Source organism: Puntigrus tetrazona, chromosome 8, assembly GCF_018831695.1.
Source record: "Puntigrus tetrazona isolate hp1 chromosome 8, ASM1883169v1, whole genome shotgun sequence".
NCBI lineage: Eukaryota > Metazoa > Chordata > Actinopteri > Cypriniformes > Cyprinidae > Puntigrus > Puntigrus tetrazona.
The window spans coordinates 8,488,858-8,503,243 of NC_056706.1; the positions used below are offsets into that span (position 1 = coordinate 8,488,858).

A 14,386-nucleotide genomic window follows, 5' to 3' on the forward strand; every position below is an offset into this window, starting at 1 on the left:
CTGATGCTACGTTTGACCAATCAGAGCCCTCGGTCTCAGAATCAGGTGAAGGGCTACGCGCACCGCCCGCTCCTCTCAGTGAAGAAGGAACTCCGGCGTCTAAAAGAGTAATTGATGGAGGTCGTGTGGTCAAACCATTAGCTTTTACTTTTTAAACTGCTTTACCTGGCTCAAAGGCAGAAGACGAGCGTTCTAGTGAACGCTGAGCGGGAGGACCTCGAGGTGTGCGTGACAATACATATCTGAACTTTTGTCTGGTAAGACAGGTGCACGCGCACCTGCATTCTTTTGTGAAAGCCATATGTGACATGATGTTGATTTTTTTGTAATGATGAAAACATCCTGCCTTGCCTGTTAAAACACTATTCGATTCCATTATTATTTAGTTATTTAATTTGTAAGCTATGTTTATTTCACAGTGTTTACATCACGCTGGTTTTTTTATGGTCAGTAAAGGGAGTAATACTTTATTCGACCGCAGGTGGCATCTGATGTGTTTAGTTTTTAAACTTTAAAAAAGTAATAACTGAATCTCAAAAGGACATGGGTGTACATAAAAATATATAGGCTAGGCCTGTTTAAAATAGCCTACTTTTTATATTTTGTTGTTGTAACAAACGTGTATTTTAAAATGTTAACTTTAAATGTTTATACCTGTATTTATACCTATGTGCACTCAAGCTTCAGAGAAAGCTTTTTAATGATGTTTTTCTTAATTGTCAGTCGTGCAACTATAAATTTAGAGTCGTTAAATAGTATAGTACAGCCTATTCACACACATGCACGGTTCTGAATCCAGAACTGGAATCGAACTTGTACATTTGGGCAATATTAACATTATCTGGCATCATAACCTCTTTTAATTTATTTTTCTGGTATTTATCAATTGCTGAAAATTCACCAGCAAGGAATTATGCCTATGGCTGTGACTCTTAGCCAGCAGAGCATTTCCCACACACAAACATCATAAAACTTCAGATATTATGTTTGATTTTGATTAATATTGGGCTTTCCAGTTAAGCTGTTGGCACCCAATATTGAATGCACTTGTGTAGAGGGAGGGTAATGTGCTCCTCTCACACCTGCAACCTGTCCGTCTCATGGCAACAGGCATGTTGAAGCTTGTATTAAAGATTACTGTATCTAGGCAAGCAACTCTCTCCAGATAATTGGACTAGTATGCCCTGAAACACATGTTGGATTAGTTTCTCCTCAATCATTAAAGTGTGTGTTGATGGGAGGAAAAAACGCTTTGGTTGATTCACTTGAATAATGCCAATAAATGGACATCTGTCAAGTTTTTTGTTGTTGTTGGTTGTTTTGTTTTTTTAATTAGGGCCCTTCAGCTTAAAGTGACCTGTATTTATTATTTTTTTAAAATACTGTATGCATATATGCCAAGAAAAAAAGGTACCCTATATAACAGTTTAGTTTTATGCATTTCATACATTTTATATGTAATATTTATTATTTTGTTACAAAAAGAAGATACCAATACAAATAATGTGTTAGTTATTTTTTATTTGAAGTAATTGCTGGAAATTAGATTTGCTATAAATTGATAGTTCTTGGAAATTTTGTATTTTTTTTTTGCATGTCTAGCCCTTTTCGTCTTTTAATGAATATTTTGCTCCTCTTTTACACAGTCACAGACATGTACGGTATGTTCGTTATAGAATAATGACATTTTGAAATGCACTTTTCTGGTAATGGTATCACGTCGAGAACAACTAAGTGTCTCCGTTGTATGGAAGTTTTGTGGTATATTACTGTACATTGTCCTCTGCGCTATGCATATCTTCGTTTATCCACCCCCGTGGTTTTATGGGCTGTCCTGTCCTGAACATACACTGACTGCTTACCATTGTGTCCCAACACTCGCCCTCTTGTTCAGCTCTGAGTTTGCTGGAGAGGATGGAGGATGGCCCGACTGCTGATTTTAACTTCTTGTGTTTTCTTACAACAATAAAACGTTTCATAGTGCCACCATACACGAGTCAATCCCGCTTCATTTAGGATCTAAATCACGGCATATCATACTTTCATTAAGGAAATAATACTATGAAGGTGTAATTCAACATTGTTCAATTATAAATTTAGTCTGAATAATGTGGCATTTAAGTTAAATGACAAATTTGTATCGGACTTGAGTCGTAGGATGGGTTTATTTTGAAATGCACTAAATGTAAACGATCCATCACATGTACACTTTGTGTTTGTGACCTTAGGCTCTGACCATTGGCAGTGATGGCATTCCGTGAGTTCACATCCACAGCTGCACAGCTGTATGACAACTGGATAAAAGGTGCAGGTAAGAAGGTTTCTGCCATCAGAAAATTAAAACATGATTGTGCAAATGCACTCATTTAAAACTTGTTAACTTCCATAGGGCGAAGCTGTCAAATTTCAGAAGTAAAAAGTGTAATTTTCACTATAACAATTCATTTTTTTTAACTATAACTTAAAAAGCATTAAAGACAGACCTACTGCTTATGAGGCTGATAAATAAGCTTCATCGCGTATCGTTATTTAACAAATCCTTATTGATAAATACTTGCAGAACCAACACTGCTGAGGAAGTGGGACACCCAGCAGTTTAATCAAATGACTTACTTTGTGGATCTCAACTGTTCCTAATATCATTGAAATGTAATAGTTTCTCATTCATTACTGTATTTTATTGATCTCAGAGAATCATGTTGCGCAACAAGAGCAGTGTCAAATATAGATTAATGCACGATCTAATGATGTTACTATAGATGTTACTGTGTGTGGAGACATTACATGGAGTGCAGATATTCTTTATAATGTGATTTCAGACCCCAGGACAGAAGACTGGCTGCTCATGTCCTCGCCGCTGCCCCAAACAGTTATTATTGCATTTTACATCTACTTTGTTATGTCACTGGGGCCCAGGTTAATGGAGAACAGGAAGCCATTTGATCTGAAACGGGTCCTCATCGTCTATAATTTCAGCGTTGTGGCTTACTCTCTTTACATGTGTTATGAGGTAAATCTCTTTCTGTTTGCTAGCAGGCAAACCAGTTGTTGTGCTTTGCTCGGGAGTTTACAAAGGCACATTTTTATGAACGTGTTTTGTCAGATTCCATTGAGTTATGTTATCATTTCGTTGTAAGCTTCATGCAGGTCACACAGTAATGTGTAAACGGCTGCAGCGAATTTAGTCGCACCAGAAAAACAAATGCTGTGTTGTTCGTACGGTTGTCTTTCTTCTATGTAGCACAAAAGATGATGATCTGCAAAATGTCTGAAGCAGCTCTTTTATGTACATTCCAAGACGCAGGCACCATACAAGAAAGTTTAGCTATACTTCAAGACTTCTAAAGCATGTAGGACAAACTGATATTAACATACTGAAAAGTGTTGTTGGGGAAAATGTTTAGAGCTTTTTATTTTGGACATATGCCATTTAAATGCCAGTCGTACACAGTTGGCTTATTAGCATATTCGTTGTAAATAATTCATGTACAGGAAACACCCTAATCTGTGTTCACTTTACTAAATAACAAACTTTAAGTAAAACGCATTGTCCCAATTGTAAATGCACCATTCATTCATTCATTCATATCTAGGTTAAAGGGTATGACCAAAGATGATTTTCTTTTCTGCAGTTCGTAATGTCAGGCTGGGGAACGGGGTATTCTTTCCGCTGTGATCTAGTAGACTACTCCCGATCGCCACAAGCAATGAGGGTGAGAAATGTTGCCTTACTTGCTTTATGAGAGGCTTGTAAACTGGTTCTAGTTTTGGGTGTTTTGCTTGGTTGTTTTGTGGTTGATTTCGCTCGACGAATGATACCATTGACACTAAACAATGCATTCACTGTTGGGTAATGTATTGTATCTGTTTATGATCAATTTAGTGATTCATTCAAGTTTGGTTATAGTTAAATAGTAGGTTTTGTATTTAATAGATTCCTGCATTTGTGCATTAATATACATTTCACTGTATCCAGATGGCATGGACTTGCTGGCTTTATTACTTCTCCAAGTTTATTGAGTTGATGGACACAGTAAGTACTGTTTTATATTTATTACCTTGGTTTCATTACATCTTAAGTGCTACAGTTTGGCGGGAAGCAACTATATCTGTCACATATTTGACATGCTGTCAGTCAGCAATATTAATGTTCTCTCACGTTACAAAAAATGGAAGAAAATAGTGAGTCACAGGCAAAACTCCTGTTAAGTGGTTAGGTGGATAGATGGAAGAGAGGCGTAGGATTTTGACTGAAACTTCAAATTACAATATATTTCTTCTTAAATGAGTGTATCACAGCCATATTACACCTATACAGTGCTGTCCTTGTGATCAGATCCCACAAAACGGATGTTAACGCTGTGTGTTCCCTCTTTCTTCTGGACAGGTATTCTTTGTGCTGAGGAAAAAGCACAATCAAGTGACCTTCCTGCATGTCTTCCATCATTCCATCATGCCTTTCACTTGGTGGTTTGGGGTTCGGTTTTCTGCAGGTAGGGAATTTTGTATCTTATACAATTGTATGAATACACGTAAAAGATGAATTTCCTATAGATGTCTGTTTACTTGGTGTTGCAGGTGGTATGGGGACTTTACATGGTCTTCTGAACTGCATCGTTCATGTCATCATGTATACTTACTACGGACTGTCAGCTTTGGGCCCTAACTACCAGAAGCTTTTTTGGTGGAAGAAATATTTGACTTCAGTACAGCTCGTATGTACAGTATTACAATATTTAAATTTCCTTTTGATGCCGTTTCTTGATCACTGATATGATCAGAGTAGAGGAAACATCCATTTATTTATTTTTGTATGTTTCTGTATTTTATTCATTCATTTCATTGACATTCACTGTCATGTAGAGCTGGTTTTAAAAATGTTGTCCATGTTTTGTCATTCACTGATTAGACTGATTTGAGTTGGCTTTGAAACATTTATTTTTTTGTTTGCACTCTCTCTTTTCAGATCCAGTTTGTCATCATAACCTTACATATTAGCCAGTACTTCTTCATGAAAGACTGTCCCTATTTATACCCCGTATTCATCTACGTCATTGCTCTCTATGGGATCATCTTCCTCCTCCTCTTCCTCAACTTCTGGTACCACGCATACACAAAAGGCAAAAGGCTTCCTAAAGGCCTGCAAAACACAGCCATGCAACAGAACAACAATGACATACACCACAAGAAAGAATAACGGGTGCAGTGTGACTAACCAATCAGCAGTGACAATCTACCTAAAACCACCTTTTGGCTACAATTTTATAAGACTATATTCATGCCATAACATTTATCTTGATGCCCTGGGAAAAATGTTACTGTACAGACTGTGTGTTGCAGTCTGGGCTGGATCTTGCCTTTTACCCTCTTGAATGGTGGCACTGCGACTGTCCTTGAAGGAACCGATGCATTGATCTCATCTTGCACTATTGGTGAAGAAGGACGGGAATTTGGTTACCTTTATGAATTTATATATCGTCATGAATGTCTTAGGATGCTTTTTTTTCTGGGACAGGAGCTTGAAATTTTTGTACACAGGTATTTGTTTATTAACTTTTAAATATTTATGAAAAAAATAAATGCTGTATTCATTTAAATTGGTGTTTTTTCATTATTATTTTGTTAACTTATTTTACCTAAATCTCTCAAAACCTCAGCACATGTAGGGGTTTGGATTAATTTTATTTGTTTATCTTTATGTAAATAGTAGTGAAGAGTATGTCTCCATATAGAGTTGTGTTTGTTTTAAATATAGATGCTAGATTTTAAATTAATTTTTTTTTGTTTCTGTATACTCACCATGAGAACACAGCTCCCCCATGTGGAGTAAAATGTAAAAGGGGCTCTGGGAAATACTGTTTTTAAGTTAAATTAATTTGTATCATGCTTCTTATCTTTTTTGATTATCAAATAAATAGCTAAATATGATATAAAGAAATTTTGGAGACATGAAAGGAATATCTTTACCTATCTATCTATCTATCTATCTATATATATATATATATATATATATATATATATATATATATATATATATATATATATATATACATATATATATATATACACATATATATATATACATATACACATATATATACATATATATATATATATATATATATATATATATATATATATATATATATATATATATATATATATATATATATATATATATATATATTGTTTAATAAATTAAAAAATAAAAAGCTAAAATAATGTGTGTAATATTGCTTTCTCCAGTGAAAAAGTTAGCTTTTCTGAATCAGGAGAGCAATATGCACTGTTTACATGTTAAAACAAATATGATAAGACGACAAGGGATAGACTTTTTCACTGGAAGAAAAAGTAAAAAAATATTCACTTATTATGGATAACGGCTGGTATTTTGGCCAGAAGCAAGAGTTTAAAGTTAAAACGCCTTGATGGATTTGTTTATTACAAACACACAGCTTTTCACTTTAGAAGCCTTTAATTGATTGACTGCAGTCATGTAGATTATTGCGAGGGTTTTTATCCGCTGTTTGGACTCTTATTGGTGAGCAAGTGATGTAATGCTAAGTTTCTCCAAATATGTTCCAATGAAGAAACAATCTACATCTTGGGTGGTTTGAGGCAGGGTCAATTTTCAGGATATTTTCATTTTTGGGTGGAGCGTTCTTTTAAATTCTGGGTATGTATTTTTTTTTTTTTGTAATTAAAAAAAGAACATCTTTATGTACATCTGTTTTTATAAAACATTTTTAATATATATATTTATTAATATTTATTTAATATATATATATATTTCCCCAAGCTTATAAATCTGCTTCCTTGAGCAATGGAAAATTTAAGCATGGTAAGTGATATTTTTAGAGAGGTTTTTGTAGTAGAACAAACACATTTGAGTGGCTGCCTCCCACTCACATAAAACAGGATAACAGAATTCTCCTTAAAGCATTTTTCACTGGTGCTTCATGGGTAATTTTGGTCTAGCAGTTAGAAGTAGGTCACGGTTCTCAGAATGTGTGAACTAGCAGGTCAGAAGAAATCTGGATTGCCATGAATAATGCTCACATTTGTTTGTCAGACCCCTGCATTTTCCTTCTACACCTTGCACTTTGTCATTTTTGAGGCGGGATCTCCTAATTTGATTAATTTGTGAAGTAAAACCCCTCTCGATGTCACCATAGCATTAATTAAAAATTACTCTCAATCACTGCAGGGAAAATTAAACGCACTAATGAACACGCTAAATGCTGCACAGCCCCCTTCTTCAAAGTGTGTTATTTAAAAAATCAGCTGCATTTAGATATTTTGTTCCATTTAATGTCACTTTAGAGACTTGTTTACTCAAATTTAACTGTTTGGACATCATCGTGTGGACTGAGTGACATGGATGTGCGTTTAATTAGACGAATAAAGACAAACCAGTTTTTATAGCTGCCAAGAATGTTGTTGACTGAAGGATTATGTCAAACAGATGTGGTAAATTGTTTACTGATGGTGATTCAACACTCCTTACAGGGACTGCACAGCTCCATGATCATTACTGACTTAACGGATGCAGTTTTGGTGTCCAAAAATGTATTTAGGAAATGTTTGTGTATATTCTGTGCAAGGTGATGGGTGTTAATGTCACTACTTGTCACTATATTTCTTTCTCAAGAAATGTCCAAATCCTGTAAAACACAAACAAAAGCCGAGGTGTCTAGTAAAGTCATAGGAAGCTTCTTTCCAGGTGAGCGGGGTTTTTTACTTTTAGTTTTTTTTTTTATTATTATTTAGTTTTTAGTTGAGAGATTAATCTACAGTAATAAGGGCCACTACTAAAGGTATATATATATTTTATGTATGTGTTTGGTCTCACATATAGGTCAAAAGGTTAAAAGCGCTGAGGTAGTGATGGGCGCTTTGTAAGTACTGTTTGGTGAAGCTTCGAAAACCTGTATGTGAATAATTTTGTTTCTAACTAGTGGTTCAGATCGTGTATGATACTGCCAAAGTCACTTGACTTATTTGGCGATCTTTGTGAACTAATGAATGAGTTGAGTGTCTATTATTTTTACCTAATCTCAAATCAGTTGATTTTACATGAATTAACATTTTATTGAGACATTTGTGTAAAAAAAAAAAAAAGTTAATTCATTCTCGTAGATTAAAATATCAATCTTTGGATTTAAAATGATTGATGTTAGTATCGTTCTTATGAATATCATATTTGATTTAAGACAAGAATGCTTTTGCTATACATAATTTGTTACTGTGATATTGTTCTTTCAAAATTTTTGAATAAAGTATCCATTTGAGATGGAAAAAGTGTTGTGGACACTTAAACTTGCTCTGATATCACATCAGCATCAAACATCTGGACTTATTTAATAGGTTTGTGTTTGGTGTGTGTCTAAACATTGCGAGCAGATGGGAAATCATGACAGACATGGCTCAACAGAGCTCAACAGAGCTTGGTGCCAGGTCCGAAAAAGTAATTCCCCGATAACTCAATTTCCCATCAAACATTATGTAAACAATAACAAATATATCACATAGGAACTTCAGACAGCGTCTCACAAAAATGTTAGTAATGAGTTTATTTAAAGTGCATCATAGATATCATAGAGTAATCTTCAAAATATGATTTGTTTGCTTCCTTTGCCCACTTAAAGGTGGCTAGACCCTGAGAACATAAACGGGGTGAAATAACTAGACCATGACGATACAGGGCAGATTAGCTTCATATGTGTGTGGTTATTTATTATTTGTTGTTATTATTTATGTTGTATTACACAGCTTTTGTAATACTTGATTCTGATTGGTCGATTGTGGCAGTCTTCGTTCCCGGAATTAACTTCTTTTTTTTTTGTCTATTTACTTTTTCCACAGAGATTTGAAAAAAAGTCTTTGTTAAACAGTTATAAGAAATGAACAAAATCAATGACCTGAATTACAAAGTTTGACGCTATTGCAAAAATTTCAGACAATAAAATCTAGGTACTTTAAACAACAGCTTTATATTAATTTCAAGAGCTGGATTGTGTGTTTCTGCATTTTAAAAGTAAGTACTTTTTGTTTATTTCAGGATTTGCTCTGACCTGTTTATATTCCCTGATTGGTGGAGAGGTGTTAGCAGCTTCATGGGTAATGTAGTTTTCAACATGCTGGTAAATATTATCAAATGTGTATAGTGTGTATTTTTTTTTTACTTAGGACAAGGTTATTTTCATAAACATCAGGAAAAAAACTAGTTTTTAAATGTTATAAATTCAGCATTATTTGCCCAAACATTTTTGTATGTTACTTTTCCACAGTTTTCTTTTGTTTCCACAGTTTCTTGCACCATTTTTCATTTTATAAGAGCCTCATTGTTGATTTTTTGCCATTAAGACGTTGTCAAAAATGGTCAGTTTGAGTTCAATTAACAACGTCTTTTTCCACATAATGCTGGAAGAGTTCAATAGCTTGTTTGTGGCTTTGACTTTGACTGAGGTGTACACTTATATAACAAATTTACTTCTACATTTTTCAGAGGTATGAAGTTTGACAGCTAGCCACGATCTCTCCCGATCACTAACAGAGACAACAGAGACAAGTCATAGGGCATGTGAAATGAGAACTTCAGCCTCCAAAGGGACCACAGAGGTAAACAGTGCGATCAGCGCGACTGATGTGTGACGTCCAATTTTGACGATCCATTTCCAAAAAAAAAACCTCTCAGTTGATTGCAGTATTCCCATGGTGACCCAATCTCTCTTGTGGCTCTCGTGCTTGACAATTTGAGACATACAAGCATCCCGCTGTGATGCTGCAGTGGCCCCTGCTTTTTAAAACATCTCTCCAGTCTCTGCTGGCTACTGCTGAAGAAACTTTAGGGAGGGGTGGGGGGAAGCTGAGCGCTCTGATTGGCTGAGAGGCTGGGAACTCTGATATTCTTCAGTCCTTAAACCAAAGAGCATCACAGCACAAGGCACAGTGTCACAGGAAGCAAAGGGGACTTAGACATTCTGTTCTGTTTCAGCTGGACTGTATCGCAGTGACTATCGGGATCAGTCTCTGGAGGATTGCATCTGTCACTTCCGTTCCTTTTCTCTTTCTCCCAGGAGAAGAGTAAGTTCCCGTTCACACTTTATTCACTCCCTTTTTCTTCTGTATGTACCTCCCAAAGGTATCGAAAGAACGTTTCTGTACCCTACAATCCTGTCTTCTCATGCTTTTCCTGCTGTCACCTTCCATCTGGTCTAGAACTGTCCGCTAGCGTGTGTCTTTTTTTTTGTGCTTTATGGTATGTTGTAAAGGAGAGGCAGGTGCAAGGTGACTTTTGGGCACCTGACCCGTTCAGCTAACTCATCGTTGCACTGCATGCAAAGGATTCTTATAGAAGAGAGACGTTTGGTGGCTTTTGCATCCTTTAATCTATTAATAGAGCACCCCAAAGCAGCTTGCACTCACTGTGAACTGGAATGTCTTATTGTATCATAATCATAGTAAAGTGAGGCATTATGGTCCACATGTGCCTTTTTATTAGGGCTCGTGTCCAACTGATGATATTGTGTTTTCCTTCCACATGTCAGTGTTTCCCCTACGAAATGAAGTCATGTGTAAAAGCGAGCTCATGACTGTGTGGGAGTGATTCTGACTTCATGTCACATGAAGTTATGATTTTTGCATACTATGAACCCGCTGTTTTTGAGTACGGAGAGATGCGGTTTTGTTCATTCAACTTTTTTCCCCCTCACATTTGACATTTTACAAGCAAAAATACTAAATCTCCTCCTCGCCCCTTTTATGCCAGTCACAAAACGAGAGTAAAATAATTTAACAAAATTAGAAAAATGTATAATATAAATATACCAATCTGACTAATAATAATAAGGAAATATTCAATACAATTTTATATATTACAGTACCGGAAAAATACATCACTCAGTTAAATAAAAAAAAATCATAACATGTTTTACATTTTGTGTTACATCCTAGATACCGTACACAAAGCAACCTGAGCTATAAGATAAGTAAGAAAATATTCCTTGATCTGGGAAAAACCCCACTAGTCTGTCAGCAGTTTCATACCTATCTTTGACCATATGTAAATCTAACAGCTACTTTTTTATTTTAAAAAAAGTCACACAGTGTACTTGAACACTGACAAGATGTCAAAAACAAGAGTTTCATTTTCCGATCCAGAATTTTTTATTTTTTTTACAATGGGAAGTGTAACAATCCAGTGTGCGTTTACGATGTTCAAAAATGCTGAATCTGAAACAAGAAAATGTTCACAAGGGTGTGCGATGATATATGATGTCAAGAAGGCCAGCTAATGATGTCATTGATGACACCACCCTTCCCCTTCTAAAACATCTGCGCTCCTAATCGGTTCCTCATGACATTTTAAAGCACGATATCGCTGTGTTTATAGCCACGCTGGGTAATTGTTACTTGTAACAACTGGCTTTAAAACTTGTAAGGGGTGCAGACCCCTGCTGTTCTCTAACACGTCTCCCTCACGAACTGTGAACGCTATGCTTCAAAAGCTTGTTTGCGCGAATGTAACTGGAGACTTAATTTAAATCACCACCTTTGGTTGGCTGATCGATGCCCTTTGTTGCTTTTGAACATTTAAACCTTTGTGCAAGCTTCTCCCATGCAAATTGCTCTTTGTAGTTGACTGAAATATTAAGGACGGAGGAAGTTGGCAGTGTTTTGATTGCTCTTGGTAACCGACGTTTTTTCCTGCTCCTTTGCCATCAGTTTCCACAGTGTATAGTCGGAGCCCTCATTAGGTACAATTAAGGAAGTATATTTATTTCAAACATATTAAAAATGGTTGGAAAATGTGCAGGCATGTCTCAGAACTGATGATCCAGTGACTCGAGACAAACATGTTCATGCTGTTGTTTCAAGCTTATTATGTAAATTCATGCTTTAAAGGTCAATCAAAATCCCTGATAGAGTGCCAAAGCTGACAGTTTGCTTTTTCTGTCATGTCAATGCTATTTGGGGGCATATGCCCACACTAGAATCTACCTGGCTAATCCTCATCTGTTAAATCAGCATGAGGTATATGAGAGGAAACTACTAAGGGACCCTCAGGCAGCGGAAAAAAGAATGAATGAACTATGACAGGCCACACGATCTAGGCAAGTCTAGGCTGCTATGTTATGTTTTTTAGGTTAAATGCATTCAGTATTTTCGTACACTATGAAAACCATTTTGACACACTTGAAAATTGTTATATTCTCAAATATTTGCAGCAAATAGTTGTAAAGATTTATATATATATATATATATATATATATATATATATATATATATATATATATATATATATATATATGCACACACACACACACACACACACACACACACATATATATATATCAATCATATCATAGTATAGTAATCAGTATTTTTTTACCACTTTAAAGAGTAATTTATTACATTGTCAACATTAAATAGAACTGATATAATTTTTAAATCCTTCATACTCATAAAACATGAAGACTCTAATATTGGTAGCTGAATTAAAGCGGTTTTATTTTTAATCGACCAGTTCAATACTATTCTCTTTATCTTTAGACCCTTTTTCATCAAACATTTTACTCACTAAATATATTTAGTATAGCTGAGTCAAGATGGTGCATTTTTTAAATTTGATGCATCATCCACACAGCTAGGTGTCAGCATAACTCCAAGGATTCAAATCTTGCACGTTTTAATGGGTAAGGTTTGTCTGCATCACATTAAATGTCAACCTTATTTACAAGGTGCTGCTTGTATATACATTTAAATTCGTTAACAGACTATCACAGACTAAACTTAGATTGCTATTAGCATACTTCAAGGAGGCCTTGTTCAGTTGTGAGCATCTTAACATGACAGCTTCTTGATCTTACTTCTAAAAAAGTTCCTCTTTTGTTCTCCACCAATGGTGTATGTGGAATAAAAAAAAAAGCCTTTATTCATTTTCCATTATAAGGTTGTGTTTTGATGCCTCATCTAGCATCCTGTGTGGAGAGGTTGAAAAGCCATTTCTGGAAGAACATCAAAAGGAAAACAGCGCAGCCATTTTTTCCCCAAACTCTCTCATGACACGTTAAAAGTTCAATAACCTCAACAGAAACACAGATGGCAAGGCAATATGGAACTAACCGACATTTAAAGATGCAGTTATGGCAACGCTGGTGCACGAGAGTTAATATATATGACCATACTGTGCTAAATGTTTCTTATGAAGCCCTCTGGTTTCCTGTTGATGGTTATCTTTGTATACGTTAGATTTGCAATTGCATGTCTCGGCTTTTGCCTTTGCGGTGTAAACATTTCCCAAGCTTACATTTATTTTGCATAGGACACTGTGGGTTTTGCTCAATCATATCAACTACAAGTGCTTGATGGATGACTTTGGTGAACTTTGGCCGAAAAGAATGCAGAAAAGGTTGTGTTGTGCTTCCCATGGAAAATATTCCATAAACAATAATTGACATATGCCTATTTTAGCCTGTGACACTCACAAATATTTGCCTGGGGAAATAATTGTCTGAGAGAGAGAGTTTACATTTTCAGCAGTTACTGAGGCATGGGGCCCTCTTTCTAAAAACACTCTATTTTCACTCTAAATAGCACAATGTCAAGAGGGCTGTAGTAGTTTCATGACTAAACTGATTGAAATCAAACAGTGATCAAAATCTCTCACATTAGTGCAAGTTATGAACTATTTGTGATAGTCATTTGTCATTTGTAATATAAGGTCTGTTTATATCACTCTTTCTGCAGATTCAGCTTGCTAAACACATGGGAATGTAAATTGATTTTGCAACAATGTAGCCACTAGATGGTGATAGAGACTTTAGGGTGATAGAGACTGTTTGAGAAAAATCTATATTCCACAGACTTTATATTGCCTTCCTTAGACATTTCATGTCGCACAGCTATTTATATTATGCTCTGTAAAAGATAGTTTATAGCATTCTTTCCAAATTTTGTTTTAGCGTGCAGTTTGTTTTCATTTTGCAAGTTTAGCTTATCACATTCTGTATATTTATGTTAAGTCTGTTGATTTCAGCTTCAGCTTGAACTTAAAACAATTTTTTCCCCTTCCGCTCGGCTCTGAGGGGCTAAAGACTGACTGGTTTAAAAGGTCCTCATCGGTTTTTTTGTTATCCCATTTGCCTTTATGGTGTCACTACGCACTTAAAAATAAAGTTTCCAAAAGGCGGTTTCATAAGTGATACAATGAAAGAATGTTTTTGGGTTCATTTTAAAACAAACGCATGTTTTTCTTTGTCTAAGCAACCTTTTCTAGCTATATTTTATTTATATTACTTTTGTGCAGTGGAGAGGTGACACTTTTTTAATATTTAGTGTATAGTTCTCACAGGAACCTTTTGCCTCACTTTTGTGGTAAATT

The 14,386-nt window shown here is 35.5% G+C and overlaps 2 protein-coding genes across 3 annotated transcripts in view; both read left to right on the forward strand.

Moving 5' to 3' along the window:
- The first annotated feature begins 66 nt into the window (after window positions 1–66).
- elovl7a (ELOVL fatty acid elongase 7a) lies at window positions 67–5,597 on the forward strand. 2 transcript variants are annotated; one of them, XM_043247025.1, is made up of 8 exons: window positions 67–222; window positions 2,229–2,311; window positions 2,820–3,010; window positions 3,633–3,713; window positions 3,977–4,033; window positions 4,388–4,493; window positions 4,579–4,715; window positions 4,967–5,597. In XM_043247025.1, exons 2-8 carry the CDS (start codon window positions 2,248–2,250, stop codon window positions 5,195–5,197), a joined length of 867 nt encoding a protein of 288 aa, XP_043102960.1. In that variant the 5' UTR covers window positions 67–222; window positions 2,229–2,247; the 3' UTR covers window positions 5,198–5,597. The 2 variants fall into 2 exon arrangements, with proteins under 2 accessions (XP_043102960.1, XP_043102959.1); XM_043247024.1 differs by having other exon boundaries at window positions 70–257.
- A 4,362-nt stretch (window positions 5,598–9,959) lies between these two features.
- Window positions 9,960–14,386, forward strand: part of pde4d (phosphodiesterase 4D, cAMP-specific) — a 101,022-nt gene continuing 96,595 nt past the window's right edge. The window contains exon 1 of the mRNA XM_043247307.1: window positions 9,960–10,086. The gene's annotated coding sequence lies outside the window, so the exon portion shown is untranslated. The remainder of the gene's footprint in view (window positions 10,087–14,386) is intronic.